This window comes from Neoarius graeffei, chromosome 9 (genome assembly GCF_027579695.1).
Source record: "Neoarius graeffei isolate fNeoGra1 chromosome 9, fNeoGra1.pri, whole genome shotgun sequence".
NCBI classification, from domain to species: domain Eukaryota; kingdom Metazoa; phylum Chordata; class Actinopteri; order Siluriformes; family Ariidae; genus Neoarius; species Neoarius graeffei.
In genome coordinates this window covers 51768732-51788500 of record NC_083577.1, presented here as the reverse complement: position 1 = coordinate 51788500, position 19769 = coordinate 51768732, and the positions used below count along the sequence as shown (strand labels likewise).

The 19769-nt window shown below is 40.8% G+C and overlaps 1 protein-coding gene across 1 annotated transcript in view; it reads left to right on the top strand.

The window, feature by feature from the left end:
• Window positions 1-19769, top strand: part of lrp1bb (low density lipoprotein receptor-related protein 1Bb) — a 314777-nt gene that overhangs the window by 41404 nt on the left and 253604 nt on the right. Inside the window, exons 8-12 of the mRNA XM_060930558.1 lie at window positions 10475-10661; window positions 10826-10969; window positions 12490-12726; window positions 15093-15273; window positions 19372-19591. Coding sequence (XP_060786541.1) covers window positions 10475-10661; window positions 10826-10969; window positions 12490-12726; window positions 15093-15273; window positions 19372-19591 — 969 coding nt within the window. The remainder of the gene's footprint in view (window positions 1-10474; window positions 10662-10825; window positions 10970-12489; window positions 12727-15092; window positions 15274-19371; window positions 19592-19769) is intronic.

Sequence of the window (19769 nt, the reverse complement as noted above, 5' to 3'; positions counted from 1 at the left end):
ATGACAATATATTTTAATTGTAGTTTTCTCTGAAGGCATCTGATATAATAAACGCATTGCAATGTAATATTACGCGCCTACAACTCCCATGAGCACCTGCATAAACATTCTGACATCATGTTAGAATTATTTAGAACGTTTGTTAACGTCTCAGATAAAATCAATGATACGGTCACCTGCAGTTAATGAACGAAGCAACAAAGTTGCTGACGACTGACAAGCGCACTATGTGGCGGCATATAGCTGGAGTTTCAAACCCTGCTGCTCAGGAAAAAAGGGGCAGAGATGAGCAGGGCCAGAGCAGCATTTTAAAATCCCCGAGGTCCGTGATGCGCAAAGCGCGTGCCGAAAAATGTTCGACATATTTAAATGAGAGGGGTGAATTACACGTCATACAAGAGACCTATTCCTGAAATTACTTTTAATGGTGTTTGAACTGAATATCATCAGTTTTAAAAAAAAAAATCATGTATGTGGCAAGAGTAAGAATAATTTAAGCTTGTTTAATGGTTTGATCTGGCCCAAGCAATGAGGACAAAAGATACCCTAACCATGTAGCCTATGGAACTAAGATACATTAACAATCTGGCATCCGTTACACCTACACAAAAAAAATTCTGGGAAAAAAAATCAGTATACACCACCATGTTTTAGGCAAAGTTATCCAAGGCAAACATAAGTTGAAACTTTCCACTCTATTGCTTTGGCTTATCAAATGATTTATTTTTAAAATCACAAACAAGGTAGGCTACAGTGTGCACTGCTTCAAAAATGTAAATTTAACAGCTTGATGAAAGTTCGCTGATGGTTCCCATGGAAACCCCGTGTCTCCTGCACTGCATTCCTCCCCCGAGTCGCGCGCTCATTCGCTTTTGTGTTCTTGGTCTCGGAGCCGCGCGCACCAAACAGACACAGAAGACAGAATCAACGTTTAACATAATTAACAAATGCACTTTTTACGGAGACGTTTTAATGTTATTCTTTATTTTTTTTTTATCCAGTTGAATATTTAGCGTACAAATGTATTTTCAGCTCTTAAAAATGACCGAGGTCCGGACCGCGGGGGCCTCAGATCTGGCTGCGGCCATGGAGGTGAACAAGACGCTAAAGATAAGACAGTTCAATGACAAATGGAAGTTCGGGCGAGATTGGCTAGTTCATAGCAAAACTGAAAATACCATGTACTGCGAAGACTGTAGAAAGTATGGCAAAGACAGGCACCAGTAATTTTAAACTCGAAACTATAAAGGACCACAAAAAGTCAAATGCACACATCGGTACTATAACATCAAAACCGGCGAAGACGGCTGGTTCACTACAGGACAGCATTGCTTTCAGTCCCTGGCTGTCATGAAGTCGGCTGAGCTGGAGAGGATGGAGCTGCTAGTTAGAAACCTTCACACGATTGTAAAGAAGTTGATCTTGCCCCAGCTATCAACTTACGGCCTGCTGGAAGCCTCAGGTCACGAAGACCATTTTTCATGGACCATTCAGACTCATCTGATGATGAATGTAATGAGGACATTTAATGTCTCTCTCTACACATGTTCTCACACACACACACACACACACACACACACACACACACTTAATAGATAATACATAATAATACTTGATAATACACATAATACTTGCATATCAAAACATCAAATGTTTTTCAATGATAAATGTTTTGAATTGGACTTTTAATAGAATCAGTTCAGTTGTACTGAATGTTATTTTTCATATTATATGATATTTCATATTGTAAGGGGCTTGAATTTGAGTTCAATAAACAGAATACTCTGTTTATATTTTTGTCTGAATTGGTTGCATGTTTTCATATAGGGAGCTACCTTAACAGCACTGAATACTTGAGTGCTACTGTAGATATATATTATATGCTGCCATTCATAATTAAGTCTAGATCTTCCGAACTTTAATGTATCATGGTGAAGAAAAAAACTGCGATTTCCTGGCAACAAAACTGTGGCTAGTGAAAAGGCTGAATGGCTAGTGACTCGGGAAAACCACTAGCCACAGTGGCCAGTGAGCAAAAAAGTTAATGTAAAGCCCTGATATATATACACACACACACATATTACAGGTCACTAACTGCAAGACAATATCACCGACACTCATCAGATAATCTGGCACAGCATGAGAATATTATTATGAAGTTTAAGCTCACATCCACCAAATGAGACATCCAGTTTAACTCAAGCTGATGGTATTCCGTACATTTTTGACTGACTCTGTACACTTTGTGCCTCTATATGATTTATTTACATTTACAGTGTCTTGCAAAAGTATTCATCCCCCTTGGTGTCTGAACTGTTTTGTTGCATTACAAGCTGGAATTAAAATGGATTTTTGGAGGGTTAGCACCATTTGATTTACACAACATGCCTACCACTTTAAAGGTGAAAATTGCTGTTTTATTGTGACACAATCAATAATTAAGATGAAAAAAGACCAGAAATCTGGAGTGTGCATTGGTATTCATCCCCTTTCATATGAAACCCCTAAATAAGACCTGGTCCAACCAATTCACTTCATGAGTCACATAATTATTTGATTAAGATCCACCTGTGTGCAATCAAAGTGTGACATGATCTGTCATATAAGGCAGAGATAGAAGTATCTGTCCAGAGGACCACTAAGTTGTACAGTCCACGGAGTGGGGCTCTATGGAAAAATGGCCAGAAAAAAGCCATTGCTTAAGAAAACACGTTTGGAGTTTGCCCAACAGCATGTGGCAGACTCCCCAAACACATGAAAGAATGAGACTAAAATGTATCTTTTTCACCATTAGGGGAAACACCATGTGTGGCACAAACCCAACACCCTGAGAACATCATTCCTACAGTGAAGCATGGTGGTGGCAGCATCACGCTGTGGGAATATTTTTCATTTGCAGGGACAGGAAAGCTGGTCAGGACTGAAGGAAAGATGGATGGCACAAAATAAAGGGCAATTCTGGAGGAAAACCTGTCTGAGTCAGCCAGAGGTTTGAGACTGGGACTATAGTTCATGTTTCAGCAGGACAATGACCCTAAACATACTGCTAAAGCTACACTGGAGTGGTTTAAAGGGAAACATTTAAATGTCTTGGAATGGCCTAATCAAAGCCTCAACCCAATTGAGAATCTGTGGCACAACTTGAAGATTGCTGTACACCAACACAACCCATCTAACTTGAAGGAGTTGGAGCAGTTCTGCCTTGAGGAATGGGCAAAAATCCCAGTGGCTAGATGTGCTAAGCTAATAGAGACATACCCCAAGAGACTTGCAGCTGTAATTGCAGCAAAAGGTGGCTCTACAAAATATTGACTTTGGGGGGTGAATACCTATGCACACTCCAGATTTCTGTTTTTTCATCTTAATTATTGTTTGTATCACAATAAAACATCAATTTTCACCTTTAAAGTTGTAGGCACGCTGTGTAAATCAAATGGTGCCAAACCCCCCAAAAATCCATTTTAATTCCAGCTTGTAATATGACAAAACAGGACAAACACCAAGGGGGATAAATACTTTTGCAAGACACTGTAAGGCCCTGATGTGTTTAACTTGGAGGGAAAATAAATGTCTGATGGCCATCTTGCTATTCGAAACACTCTGACGCTAAATTAATTTTGCTTGCAGTGTTTGTGCAAGGCCAGTCATTTTCAGTGTGTGAAATCAACTCCAAAGCTTTAGTTTTCAATGCCTTTTTTCTGAATTAGCTCTTTTTGGGATTGATATCAGTATGTACTAAAAGCAGGTGACTTGACACACGATTTAAAAAAAAATATATATATATATATATTGTCTCCTAAGAAAATTAAACAATGTAGTGTTGATCAGTGCTGCTCGGTTGAAAAAATATATATTTGAACTACTAACTATGAATTGTTCAAATAGCTTTTCTACTTCCTGCCAACACTGTATAATGTGCATTCTTCATGACATGAGTTGTGTTTTGAAGAGAGAAAACATGTCTTATAGGCTAATCATTCAATACCATGCTCTTCATCTGTTTCTCAAATTTCCACCAATGAATGATTCCAAGTGAAAATATGACTTACATGAACGCATTCACACAGGCTATAGCATGAGCACAAAGCACTAACAGCATTGTGTAATGTGAAGTGTTCCCATGCTTTAGTGGAGGTTTCCTTTATAGTCATGTGTTCCACCAGTTCCATCAAATGTCTCTGTTCTAAAAAAGGGACGTGCACTGCAGCATGTTTCATATCACATTCTAACTAATTGATCATGAAATTAATTGCCAACATTTTATAGATTTTATAGATTTTGTTGACTTCTTGTCAGCATTAGTTATCAATCTATTATCTAAGCTGCTTATCTACAGTGGTGCTTGAAAGTTTGTGAACTCTTTAGAATTTTCGATATTTCTGCATAAATATGACCTAAAACATCATCAGATTTTCACACAAGTCCTAAAAGTAGATAAAGAGAACCCAATTAAACAAATCTCATCTCATCTCATTATCTCTAGCCGCTTTATCCTTCTACAGGGTCGCAGGCAAGCTGGAGCCTATCCCAGCTGACTATGGGCGAAAGGCGGGGTACACCCTGGACAAGTCGCCAGGTCATCACAGGGCTGACACATAGACACAGACAACCATTCACACTCACGGTCAATTTAGAGTCACCAGTTAACCTAACCTGCATGTCTTTGGACTGTGGGGGAAACCGGAGCACCCAGAGGAAACCCACGCGGACACGGGGAGAACATGCAAACTCCGCACAGAAAGGCCCTCACCGGCCCCGGGGCTCGAACCCAGGACCTTCTTGCTGTGAGGCGACAGCGCTAACCACTACACCACCGTGCCGCCCCAATTAAACAAATGAAACAAAAATATTATACTTGGTTATTTATTTATTGAGCAAAATGATCCAATATTACATATCTGTGAGTGGCAAAAGTATGTGAACCTCTAGGATTAGCAGTTAATTTGAAGGTGAAATTAGAGTCAGGTGTTTTCAATCAATGGGATGACAATCAGGTGTGAGTGGGCACCCCGTTTTATTTAAAGAACAGGGCTCTATCAAAGTCTGATCTTCACAATACATGCCTGTGGAAGTGTATCATGGCACGAACAAAGGAGATTTCTGAGGACCTCAGAAAAAGTGTTGTTGATGCTCATCAGGCTGGAAAAGGTTAAAAAACCATCTCCAAAAAGAGTTTGGACTCCACCAATCCACAGTCAGACAGATTGTGTACAAATGGAGGAGATTCAAGACCATTGTTATCCTCCCCAGGAGTGGTCGACCAACAAAGATCACTCCAAGAGCAAGGCGTGTAATAGTCGGCGAGGTCACAAAGGACCCCAGGGTAACTTCTAAGCAACAGAAGGCCTCTCTCACATTGGCTAATGTTAATGTTCATGAGTCCACCATCAGGAGAACACTGAACAACAATGGTGTGCATGGCAGGGTTGCAAGGAGAAAGCCATTGCTCACCAAAAGAACACTGCTGCTCGTCTGCAGTTTGGTAAAGATCATATGGACAAGCCAGAAGGCTACTGGAAAAATGTTTTGTGGATAGATGAGACCAAAATAGAACTTTTTGGTTTAAATGAGAAGCATCATGTTTGGAGAAAGGAGAACACTGCATTCCAGCATAAGAACCTTATCCCATGTGTGAAACATGGTGGTGGTGGTAGTATCATGGTTTGGGGCTGTTTTGCTGCATCTGGGCCAAGATGGCTTGCCATCATTGACGGAACAATGAATTCTGAATTATACCAGTAAATTCAAAAGGAAAATGTCAGGACATCTGTCCATGAACTGCATCTCAGGAGAAGGTGGGTCATGCAGCAAGACAACGACCCTAAGCACACAAGTCATTCTACCAAAGAATGGTTAAAGAAGAAGAAAGTTAATGTTTTGGAATGGCCAAGTCAAAGTCCTGACCTTAATCCAATTAAAATGTTGTGGAAGGACCTGAAGCGAGCAGCTCATGTGAGGAAACCCACCAACATCCCAGAGTTGAAGCTGTTCTTTACAGAGGAATGAACTAAAATTCCTCCAAGCCAGTGTGCAGGACTGATCAACAGTTACTGGAAACGTTTAGCTGCAGTTATTGCTGCACAAGGGGGTCACACCAGATACTGAAAGCAAAGGTTCACATACTTTTGCCACTCACAGATATGTAATATTGGATCATTTTCCTCAATAAATAAATGACCAAGTATAATATTTTTGTCTCATTTGTTTAACTTGGCTCTCTTTATCTACTTTTAGGACTTGTGTGAAAATCTGATGATGTTTTAGGTCATATTTATGCAGAAATATAGAAAATTCTAAAGGGTTCACAAACTTTCAAGCACCACTGTATTAGGTTCATGGAGGGAGCTGGAGCCAATCCCAGCTGACTTTGGGCAAGAAGCAGGATACACCCTGGGCAGGTCACCAATCTATCACAGGGCTAACACTTAGACAAACGACCATTCAAGCCCTAGTTATATTAAGTAACATGAGTTAAGTCAAGTTTATTTGTATAGCGCTTTTAACAATAAACATTGTTGCAAAGCAGCTTTACAGAACTTGAACGACTTAAAAAATGAGATAATTTTATCCCTAATCTATCCCCAATGAGCAAGCCTGTGGCGACGGTGGCAAGGAAAAACTCCCTTAGACGACATGAGGAAGAAACCTCAAGAGGAACCAGATTCAAAAGGGAACCCATCCTCATTTGGGCAACAACAGACAACATGACTATAACATTAACAGTTTTAACATGAAGTCAGTTTCGTTGATGTTATAAACTCTTCACTGATGGAAACTTGAGTGCAGAACTGTTCATGACAACTGCAGTCCTAAAGTTAGCAAGTCAACTGTAGTCCTCAGCCATAAAAGCATTACTGTAAGTGTCCACAGCATCCTCCAAGTGTGACTTTCAACTGTCCACATGGGGCCGTCCTCCACAGGAGCGATGCAATGAGACTCCAACCAGACACAGGGCACCAGGATGGATCAGGCAGGTCCGAGGAGCAGAAGAGTTCAGCATCTCGATCCCAGGACTGACATGTAACTCAGAGGGACAGATGGGGGGGGAGAGAAAACACAGGTGTTAGGTATGGCCAATGTCACCTGAATAAGTAGGAACAGTCTACATATTGCACTGAGTACAAGCAGGGACTCCAGCAAAACTAACTATGACAGCATGACTAAAAGGGGAGAGACAGAAGGTAACACAGGCACGAGGGAGCCTCAGGACATAAAGCAGCCAGCCGCTACACTGTCAACAAACTCGAATGAGCAAGCGAGTGGGGGACTGACAGCATCCATACATCCCAGTTTACCAAAACACCCTATGTCTGAGGACCCTCCAGATCTACTCCTTTACCTCATAAACACCATGAACAAAAGGCTTGACTAAACAGATATGTTTTCAGCCTAGACTTAAACACTGAGACTGTGTCTGATTCCCGAACATTACTTGGAAGGCTGTTCCATAACTGTGGGGCTTTGTAAGAAAAGGCTCTGCCCCCTGATGTAGCCTTCACTATAGGAGGTACCAACAGATAGCCTGCACCTTTTGATCTAAGTAGGCGTGGCGGGTCATAGAGGAGCAGAAGTTCACTCAGGTACTGTGGAGCGAGACCATTCAGTGCTTTAAAGGTCAATAGTAGTATTTTATAATCAATACGAAATTTGATTGGGAGCCAGTGCAGTATGGATAAGACAGGGGTGATGTGGTCATATTTTCTTGTTCTAGTAAGGACTCTTGCTGCTGCATTTTGAACTAACTGGAGCTTGTTTATGCACTTATTGAAACATCCAGATAGTAAGGCATTACAGTAATCCAACCTGGAGGTAACGAAAGCATGGACTAGTTTTTCCGCGTCATGTAGTGACATTAAATTTCTTATCTTAGCAATATTTCTGAGATGAAAGAAAGCTATCCGGGTAATGTTATCAGTGTGAGTTTCGAATGAAAGACTGGGGTCAATAATCACCCCAAGGTCTTTTACTGCTGCACGTGAAGAAACAGAAAGGCCATCCAGAGTTACTGTGTAATCAGAAAACTTACTTCTAGCTGCATGTGGTCCTAGTACAAGTACTTCAGTCTTGTCAGAGTTAAGCAGAAGGAAGTTAATAAGCATCCAGTGTCTAATGTCCTTCACACATTCCGCAATTCTATTAAGCTAGTGTCTCTCATCAGGTTTTGCAGAAACATACAACTATGTGTCATCAGCATAACAGTGGAAACTAATACAATGTTTACGAGTAATATCACCCAGAAGTAACATATATAAAGAAAAAAGCAGTGGACCCAAGACAGAACCTTGTGGAACACCAAACTTTACCTCAGTATGTCTAGAAAAATCACCATTTACATCAACATACTGATAGCAATCAGTTAAATAAGACCTGAGCCAGGAGAGGGCCGTTCCCTTAACTCCCACAACGTTTTCTAGTCTATCCAGAAGAATGGAATGATCAATGGTATCAAATGCTGCACTAAGGTCAAACAACACAAGCAGCGAGACACAGCCCTGATCAGATGCCAACAGTAGGTCGTTTACTACTTTAACCAGAGCTGTCTCTGTGCTATGATGAGGTCTTAATCCTGACTGATACATTTCATGGATGTTATTCCTATGCAAATATGAGCATAACTGCTGTGCCACAGCTTTTTCAAAGATAAGCTTGTCAGTTTCAAAAAAGTGTTGTGGATGTGAGTTCCTAACCAGTTTTAAAGCTGAAAAAGCCACCAGTTCTTGGAAATAATGACCATTTCTAAAACATTCATTCATTCATTCATTCATTCATTTTCTATACCACTTCTGCATTGAGGGTCACAGGGGAAGCTGAAGCCAATCCGAGCTGACTTTAGGTGAGAGGCATGGTAGTTGACCTAATCCACATGTCTTTGGACTGTGGGAGGAAACCAGAGCACCTGGAGGAAACCCATCCAGGCACAGGGAGAACATGTAAACTTCACACAAAAAGGCCCTAGACAACAGGGAGGTTCAAACCCTGAAACTGCTTGCTATGGGGCAACAGTGCTAACCACTGCATCACCTTGTCACCATCTTGTAAAATAACGTGAAAATATTGGGATGGCTACATCATGTGTACATAATGGAAGCTGATTTGTGGCGAAGTGGCTTTTTACATGAAAGCATGGTTTAAAAATCATACAAAATTGCTGCAGATGAATGGATATAGATACATTGGGGCACATCCACTCTTACAAATGGCAGACAACACAGCTGTAGATTAGGTATTGATTTTAATGGTTATGGTATTCGTCTGCAACAGCTACTGTACCTGCTTGGCTTCTTTTGAGTGCTAAATTCACTGCAACATTCAGGGATTAATTATCTTAAATGAATATACAGATGAAAGACAGGATTGTGAAATACTATAGATTCACCGTGAAAATATTTTACCTGAAGTGCACTTCAGACCAATAATTAGGGATTATTATTATTAAAAAGAATCAAACTGATGTGTCTGTCACTAGGTGTGTGTGTGTGTGGGGGGGGGGGGGGGGGGATCGATATTATGATTTATGTTCATGGCAAATGAAGTCACTGTTCCACTTCCTCCAGAGTTGTGTTTGCCCTGGTGACCGCATTGTTCTTCAAAAGCATTCAAAAGCTTTCTCAGTGCTTCATCACACCATACTTATAAACCTTTCCATCTCTCTGCATGATTTAGACCCTACTCTCACATGCTAATTTTCTGCATAAAACTACCACAAACCTACATGCAGGCTCAATGGAACAAAAGGCTGATCTTTTCATCTTTTTTGCATTTTAATAATCATACAGTGTTAAAGTTTGAAGTTATGAAAGTCTTTTCAGCCTCTTGTCATCTTCAGGTAGAACTCAGCATTTAAAGAGGAAAAAAGAGATCAGAATTCACGATTATGCTGTAGTTCAGTGCATAGAGGTTTTAGTGTGGGTCTTGTGCAGGAACAGTATAGGAAAAGCTTAGTGGGTGAGTGTGTGTATGCACTTGAGCAGGGTTCTCTTGTCCCTGTCAGAGGATGTTCACCTCTAGCGATGTAACACACAGGGCACAGGATGTTTCCAGAGAAACACACACTTCCTTTGACCCTGCACTGCCTCTTCTAATACAGACTGACACTCTTTATATAGATTCAGATTATATAAAGTGTCATGTCTCTGTTCAGACATTAGGCACATCTGGGACAAATTAAATGTTGGAAGCCATGGCATGGTTCATTAAGACCAGACAGACTGAGGCTATGCATGGATGATCAGCCATGTTGTGCAAAAGTTTGTGTTCATTGCTTTCTATTAGATCCAATTAGGAACCCTGTAAATGTAACAAACCTGCCACTGCAGGTTTGGGCAGTTTGAGCCAGCAGGCTACTTTTTCCCCTGCTCAGTAGATGTTTTTGATTAGCTTTTGATAGTGTTTAGTTGATTTTCTTTAAGTGGTAAATGCCTCTTTTTTCTTTCTTTCTCTCTCTCTTATTTATTTATTTATTTATTTATTTTAGGTAGCCTACCTGCATGGATTATCTGTCTTTGAGGACTACTTGTATGCAACTCGCTCCGAATCCCTTGGTGACTCTGTGGTGGATGTATTGCAGATAAATCGCTTTAATGTCACAGACCCAGAGATACTAACCAGAATGGGGAACTTCAGGGCAATACGTGTTTACCACAAACTCACTCAACCGAAAGGTAAAGGCCGTTTGATCCATTTCTGTTGAAAGCACCTCTTTGCTTGCCACAATGCATTCGTTTCTCTACTTCTGAAATTGTATACAAACTTTGAACTTGTGAAAATGCTTTGTACTGGGGTCGTGCTGGCCTGTGTGTGTGTGACATGTGTGTTTTCTCTTCAGTCAAAGGCCATGCATGTGAGGTTAAATCCTATGGTAAAGCAGGCGGATGCTCTCACCTCTGTTTGCTCAGCGGGAGCTACAAATCTCGAAGTTGCCGCTGCCGCACTGGCTTCAGTCTGGGAAATGATGGCCAGTCCTGCAAAAGTCAGTGTGCTTACAGTTTGCTTTTTTTCTTTTTCTCTGCTGCTACAGTGAAAGAATTTAATCTGGCAGATGTTTTTTGTTGTTGTTGTTGTTGTTGTTATTTAATCAAACATCTGAGGCTCATCTTGTTCATTTTAATGTCAATTGTTTTTTTGTTTGTTATTGAAAAGTGGTACTTTTCAAGTTTGATCAAGTTTGTTTTCGCTGATCATAAGAGCAGACTGGAAATCAAATGTGGCACACCATGCATTTTTAAAAAAAATTTTTTTTTTCAATTCAACAGCATAGCAAAGTAGATGCACTGCATTTTGCTGCACTCTCAAGCTGAAAAATTAAGTGGCTTAAACATAGACAGTGTATCTTTCCACTGATTCTGGCTGACAAAGATAAAGATGAACGCTTAACACGATTGCGCTGCTTCAGAATGATGGTGTGCTCTTCAGCTATTGATCAGCTATAGGTGCGATTCATTATGTGTGGATAATGTCATTTTGACTCTGCGCTGCATCTGTAGCCCCAGGTGGTCTCGCGACATTTTGTAGCTGACAGGAAAATTTGAGGTCAATTAATAACGCTATCCAGAGTGCTGTGGTGATGTTCCACCAGTAATGAAGACTGTGCAGCCTTCTGTGACGTGTTTGATTTATATTTATACCCAGATGTTCTTTAGACACTCCGTCTTCCCCTCTTCCTCTCCCACTCTAACAAGACTCTAAATGACTGCCTGCCTTCGTCACATGCTCGCCATGTATCATGATATCTAGGTCTCAAAGTGCTTAATTGTCTTCAAGGTGGCAGAGTTCTCCAGCTCAGAATGATAAATTGAAGTGATGCCTGTGTGGTCTCACCCACATTGCCTGAGTCTCTAAAGGAAAGAAGATGACAGTGAGGGAGGGTCTAGCTATTTACACACACACACACACACACACACACACACACACACACACACACACACACACACACATATATACACACACACACACATACACACCAGCCCATATCCTAATCCCTCTCCCACATCCTCCTGCTCTCCTGGGGCAGCATTAGGACCCGCAATCATACACTCGCAGTGTCCGCCCTCTATATTATTCCCTCAGCAACAAGAGCCTAATTTATATTGGTCTGGTGTGAACCCATTGATCACTTTTCTTGCGTCGTAGTGTTAAACTGTCAACAAGGGATTTATTGTTTAAGCAGAGTCTCACTTAACAAGAATAACACTGCTGCAGACTGACAAATGAATGAATCTGCTCAATCAAGACAAATCTTGTCTGGGAATACTAAGTGCTCCTGATTGCACTATTCATTTCTCTGACCTGTCAGGCGTACTGCCAAAATGTGCCATTGGAGATCATTCCATAAGTTATGTATTCAGTCGCAAAGAATCTTTACGAGGTCACCTTTCATGTGTCCCTTGATGGTTGTACACACAGTATTTTAAATACACACCACAGTTTTAGAGGCTTGTGAAATGCAAAACAACTGCTGATTAACCTATTTTTCTATCTTTACCTTTGCAGAGCCCAGGAATGATCTCTTCCTTTTCTATGGGAAGGGCCGACCTGGAATAATCCGTAGCCTGGATATAAACATAAAGTCCAGCAATGAACACATGCTCCCAGTCGAGGACTTGGTGAATCCACGAGCATTGGACTACCACGCTGAAACAGGATACATTTACTTTGCTGACACCACAAGTTTCTTGATAGGACGCCAAAAGACAGACGGGAGCAGCCGGGAAACTATTCTCAAAGATGGTAATTTTTATTTAATTAATTTGTTTATTTTTATTGTGAACAAAATTTCTAGTTTATTGACACAATGCCAATTATAATATATCACTGAGAACAACAAGAGCAATTGTTTTTGGTGTGAATACATGTGGGGCAGTTCTGGAAAACCCATCATATAGTGAAATTTTCCTTTTGCATAGAAGTAAAGTTATAGAGTTTTAAAGTCTGGTTACCCTAAAAAATGAAAAATTAAAAAAATAATTCTAAAAAAATAAAATCATTACTATATACACAGTATTGTGCAAAAGTCTTAGGCACATGCAACGCAATGCTGTAGAGCAAAGATGCCTTCAAAAATAATGAAATTAAATGTTTCTAAATAAATACTATAAACAGAAGTAAACAGTAATACATGAAGTCAATATTTAGTGTGATGACACTTTGCTTGAAAAAAATTGTAGTGTCAGGTACAATGAGTGCAGTTTTATAAGGAAATGAGCTGGTAAGTTTTACTGAGTATCTTGCAGAACCAGCCACAGTTCTTCTGGAGACTTTAAGTGTACTCACACTAGGCGATCTGTACTGCACCCGAGCATGTTTGATACCCAAAGTCCAGTTCATTTGACTTGTGTGATCACTGAGTACCGCACTCAGGTGTGGTTCACTTGGCCCGCTTGGAAGAGATGCACTTGGGCACGGTTCAGATGGGCTCGTGCACAGTGTGATCACTAACCACACGGAACTCGAACACTATAGTGTGCACTTTTCAATTCACTGGAGAATATTTGGGTTAATAATGGGTCTGATTCTCTTCTTATTGATGATCATAAATTGTAATCAGTGAGTAAAGCTGCACTGTGGTGACATAAGCACTCTCAGGACCAGAACATAAAGCGCAATGCGAGCACAGGCCAGAGTGGGAGGGGGGACAATCGGTCTCGGCAGCGATACAAGGCAGTCAGTCGTTCCAGTGTGAATACGCTGCCCTGCCATACTTTTTGCTTATAGAGTGCTCCGAGATGATGCTAAAAATAGTAACACTGCGCGTGCGCGGCCATCTTGGAAGTCACTCGCTCCAGAGCGCTCACAGAGTACACATCATGGAGTACACATTTAACGATTCGTTTCCGCGTTAGAGGGCTTAAAAGCTTGGATTTTTTAATAATTTAGACATCTGAAGTGATGGAGCACTACTGTGAAAGTTTGGATAAGCAGGCACGGGAGCGTTATGCTGAGAAGGTACGTTTCATTGGGAATGTAGATCCATACACTGTCAGTGAGAAGGAATGGAAAGCTGACCCCAGCTTGTTGCCGCATTTAACATACATAGATCTTGTGAACTATCTAGTGTTTCACCCAAGTCCATTTTGTGAACTAAAGGATTTCCAGAACTACAACAGTATGGAAGCATACGATAGATTTGTGTCCGGTTGGGTCTGCGATGTGTCGGTGTTTACTGCTGAAGACGGAGAGACAAACGTGATCAGAGGGAAAATGTTACACTCGCAGAGACTATCCCAGCCTAGTCTACACCCCTGGATAATAGTTGACAAGAGACATGCTATTTTGTGTGCACATTGCAACTGCATTGCTGGACTTGGGGAATGTTGCTCCCATGTTGCTTCCCTGTTGTTTTATGTTGAAGCGGCCACGAGACTGAGGGAAAGAATGACGGTCACACAACAGCCGGCATACTGGATGCTACCGGTAACTATGAAATTAAAATAACTATTTTAGTAACTATGAAATTCAAGACAATATTAACCTACCTGTCACAAAGTGATCAGAACAAATCCGGATACAGTCAAGTTGTCCTAAATTTGATCGGTTGATGGCAGCCAGCCACTGTCATCTCCTACGCTCGCTTTTCTCCTGTGCTGCAATTCCCTGGTTAGTCACGACTTTAGGGAGTCTGTAGAAGATTTTGCCACCCTTTTCCCCCCGGCTACTACAGCCAACAATGACACACATATTCGGCATTGTCACCCCTTTTTGCTTCGCTGGACAACAACAATGCACTGACACAGCGCGCTTTGACTTCCAATATGGCCGCCGCCAGGTGCGCGCTGACCTCGAAGCACTCTATTTCTAGTGGTCTCTTCTATAATATGCTGCTTTCTTTACGGACATGCAGACAGTTTTATGTAACATTTAATTTTGTGCTGGAAAATTAATGTTTGGAAATATGAAATTTTTTTTTGTAGTGACTCAATAATGTCAGATTTGTAACTAAATGTCCATAACACACACACACACACACACACACACACACACACACACACACACACACACACACTTTTTTTTAACACAGTAATATTTGACCTTTTTTCCCCCCTCAAACATACTTACAAATACTTAAAGCTTTGGTTTGTCTCGTTTCCTCTCATTAGAGCTCGATAATGTTGAAGGAATTTCTGTGGACTGGATTGGAAATAACCTGTACTGGACGAATGATGGCTACAGGAAAACTATCAGTGTAGCCAGGCTGGAGAGGGCAGCGGATACCAGGAAAACTCTGTTAGAGGGAGACATGTCTCACCCAAGAGCGATAGTGGTGGATCCACTCAATAGGTACAGTACCGTAGAAAGAATTTCTGCTTTCATCCTGAGCCGGAATTAACTTGGGGGAGGACTGACCTGAAAGGATATCTACAATATCTCAAGTCCCTGATAAAAGACATGCTCATAAATTACCATTCATCATATTCTCTCTCTCCTGTTATCACACTAATGTGCATATTCAATGTTTAGTTTAGTTTGGTTTTTTTAGTTAAAAACAAAACAAAAAAATACAGTAATCTCAATGGCAGATATAAATACAAATTCATGAGAAAGTCAGGTTGTGAGTTGGAGCAGAGTTCAGTCAGCACAGCATGGGGAAGTGTGTGATCTAAAGCCAATCCAAACACAAAAGCTCACTCCTCATTACCATGCATTTCCAGACATTTGTTTGTGCCATGCTTAGCCTCAGACACGAATGAGAGAGTAGGAATTTACATATATGTATTTCTTGGCATGAGTGTGTGTGTGTGTGTGTGTGTGTGTGTGTGTGTGTGTTTATAACAGACCAAACCTTCCTTAAATATTTTCTGCATTAAGATAGCATGAGTGTTTCTGTGAACATGGAACAGATCAATACAGCTTTCGCTGCTGCATTAAAAAAAAAAAAAAACCTGAAGAGACAGATGATGTTTGCAGTAACTTAAGTTGAGGTAAGGATTAGATCCAGGGGTAGACAATGCTTAGTTACGCCAATACACAGGCGCTTTGAAATAAATGTGCATCTACCGTATGTGCATGCACAGTTAAGCCGTCTTGGCTCAGGCAGTAAAGATGTGAGGTCGATGGCATGAAGCCACTATCATTATCACCTTTCCTGGGTGTGAGAGAAACTGTGGAATCCTGAGGAGCAGTTCCTAGCCAAAGCCGCAGATGCAAAGAGTTGAATGAAATCAGTATCCTTCCCTCGATTCACTGCTTTGAGGATGGTGTGTTCAGCGGTTATTCTGTTACACTGTCAGGGCCATGTTTGGTGCAGATGTGTGATAACCGCTAGTAGCCCACAGGCACTTGATTACAATGTCTTTAATTTGTGAATAATGAATCAACAAAGCCTGAGATTTCTAATGATTGTCATGTTTATTTACTGCATGTTAACCATGCACTTGTCACTGAGTAAACCTTGCTTTTATGAATTCATTTGTCTTTCTAGTAAAGCTTGTAAATTGATGATTATGAAGCTATTCATACATGGGTAGTGACAGTGGAATAGTTATATTGTTTACAGACACAATGGCTCAGAGCCATATTTATGTTCATCATTCAAAACCTGACTTGATGCAATTTACGCAACTATCTCTTGCATTTAATGAGGGAAATGTTTCCTAAATGATACCATCATCTACAGAATGATTAAGCAGCACTGAAAGTAGTAGGGTGTTATTGTGTGTTTAACATGAAATCAGGAAGTATGTACTGTATATGGCAATGAGGGTAACGTATCAACGCAATATGTTGCTAGCTCTTCATAGCTTTTGCCATGGTCTCATTGGAGCAAGTTCAAGTAAATGAAAACTATTCAAATGATCTTGAAATATCTGCAAAGTTCTTAGAGCTTAATGAAGTCTTCACATCACTGCCATCCAGCTGCATCACCGAGTGAAACGCAGCCAGCAGGAGCAGCCAGCATTCTGACACTCACTGGAAAGCATAACTGCATGCACCGTTCCCAGAGTTCTGATATGCACTGTTTTGACAGTCAGCAAAGAAAACTCAGACAAACATAGGTTAGGGGGAGGTGCTACATTAGTGCAGACAGCTGTGCGTAAAAATGTAGAGAGACCTGACATTTGCTTGCACTTTTTGCTGGCAGGGTCCAAGTCTATAGAGTTTTTTGTTGTTGTTGTTGTTTCCTTCCCTGTAACTACTATTAGGATTGTGCTAATTAGCATATTTTCTTTTAGCATAGACATGTTCTTGAAATATGTGTATTGAGTCTTACCAAAAGTCAGCATGCACAGTAAAAAAGCATTGGTAATGAGACTGTACTTCATTATCCTCAAAACGACATTCATGCATGACATAGCTCTGTAACATATGGAAACAGAAAGGTATGAAGCAGAAATGCACCATCGCTGGCATGTCCATTGCATGGCACCACACACACTCATTCACACCAAGAGTCAGTTTATCTTAGCCAGTGCACCAAAGAACTCAGGCTCGAACCCAGGACCCTGCAGCTGTGAGAAGACAATGCTACTGCAGAATGGGTTTTTTTTAAATCTCTGTAAATTAATAGAATTTTTATATATTAAAATATGTAATCGAATACAAATTTGACTGCATACGGTATGTTGGCATAAGCCTATTTTAGGGATGGGTTGAGGTCTTATGAATAGAAAGTGGCCATCGATCAAGTAAGCAGGTGATCTCTATCTGGCCTGTGAGATGGGATTCCCCTGCTGAAATAACAGCCACCTGTCCCTGTACCTATTCCTATCTCTCTCCCTGCAATACATCTCTCTCTCTCTCTGTCTCTGTGTGCCACAGATAGCCTGCCTTCATATGATAAGAATTAACTTGCTTGACTTACTAACCCCTCCACCATCTTTATCTCTCCTTTTTTCCTTATTCGGTCTCAATCCATTTACTCCCCTTTTTCCATTTTTCCATGTTATTGTCACTTTCGTCCTCGCTAGTGCCTTCAGCTCCCATAGAACCTGAAGATTATCAGGGCAAATACAAATAGTGCTGAAATTGTTGCTGTGTAATTCTGCAAGAACTATAATTTGTTAGAAAAATTAAATACTATGACTTTCAATCGACTTGCAAGAGAAAGAGAAGTTGGCAATTATCAGCAGTTCCCTTTGATAATGGTAATTTGCCTTGTGCATCATTTTCAATAATCTTTTCTAAAAGTTATAAAAGACAAAGCTTGTGCTGCACTCGCTCTTACTTTAACTCACCCACGTATTCATTCATTGATCTTCACATTTAATCACTCACTTACTTGCTCACTCATTCAACCTTACTCACTTACGTATTCACACTCACTCATATAATCACAGTCATTTATTGGTTATTGCTGATCAGTTCATCTATTCACACCTACTCACTCACTCACTCACTCACTCACTGATTCACACTCGCACCACTCACTCACTCGCTCGCTCGCTCACTCACTCACTGATTCACACTCACACCACTCACACACTCACTGATTCGCACTTGCACCACTCACCGATTCACACTGGCACCACTTATCACTCACTCACTCACTGATTCACACTCGCACCACTCACTCACTCGCTCACTCACTCACTCACTGATTCACACTCACACCACTCACACACTCACTGATTCGCACTTGCACCACTCACCGATTCACACTCGCACCACTTATCACTCACTCACTCACTCACTCACTCACTCACTCACTCACTCACTCACTCACTCAATTACACATTCATGCTCACTCACTTCAGCTAAAGACACAGGTACTACAGTATTTATTGCTATTTTTATTTTCATTAAATTATTATGTAATAATTTTGACCATATTTCCCAGGAGTAATTTCTCTTTTCCCCTTTCATTAGCTCACTCTCAATCTCTCCTCCTCCCGCCTTTCACTCTGCTTTTTTCTCCCTTCTCTCTGCCCCCCTTTCCCCAGCAACATCTCTGTCTTCTCATTTTCAGTTTGCATGCCTATCTGAATGCTGATCCTCTAAAACCTTTTCAGCCGTATGCTGTGACAATATCGAGAGAGTTCCATCATTGATGAAGGGAAAAAGCTTCTGTTTAGAGGCAAATCCCTTAAGTACACTTACTAATGAAAAGATTATTTGTGAACGTTGACCTGTTCATGTCTGAAATAACACCGCACCCTTGAGAATGACCGCTTCCTTTTAACAAGCATGTAGTATGCCGATGGAGAAGAGCAAGAAGATAAACAAAGCTGTTTCAAATGCTGCTCTGTAGTAAGAGCTTAATTTACTCAAACACTATTGGCAAACTGGTGTCATTTGGTTTTATTATGTTGAACAGAGATCACAATGCCCTGCTCACTGCGTCCCCCTTTTTACTGTTTATTTTGTGGATCCTTGAGATCTGTAGTCTGTTACTCTCTCAGGATAATGGTACAAAGTCATTAACATGCTGTGCTGTTTCAGCTGGATGTACTGGACTGACTGGGAGGAGGATGAGGTAAATGACAGCATCGGCAGGATCGAGAAAGCCTGGATGGATGGCTCTCACCGCATGATATTTGTCACTTCTAACATGCTGTGGCCCAATGGACTCGCTCTGGACCACGGGAGCAGCACTATGTACTGGTGCGATGCTTATTACGATCACATTGAGAGAATCTACCTCAATGGCACTGGCAGAATGGTAGGCTTACTGAAGAACTGGCACAGATTCATTAATATTTAGAACTTGATGTTTCATTTTGCACTCATTTGCTACAGACTTGCTGTAAATTAAATTACTGAGTAACATGCTGGGCAAAATATATATATATATATATATATATATATATATATATATATATATATATATATATAAGATG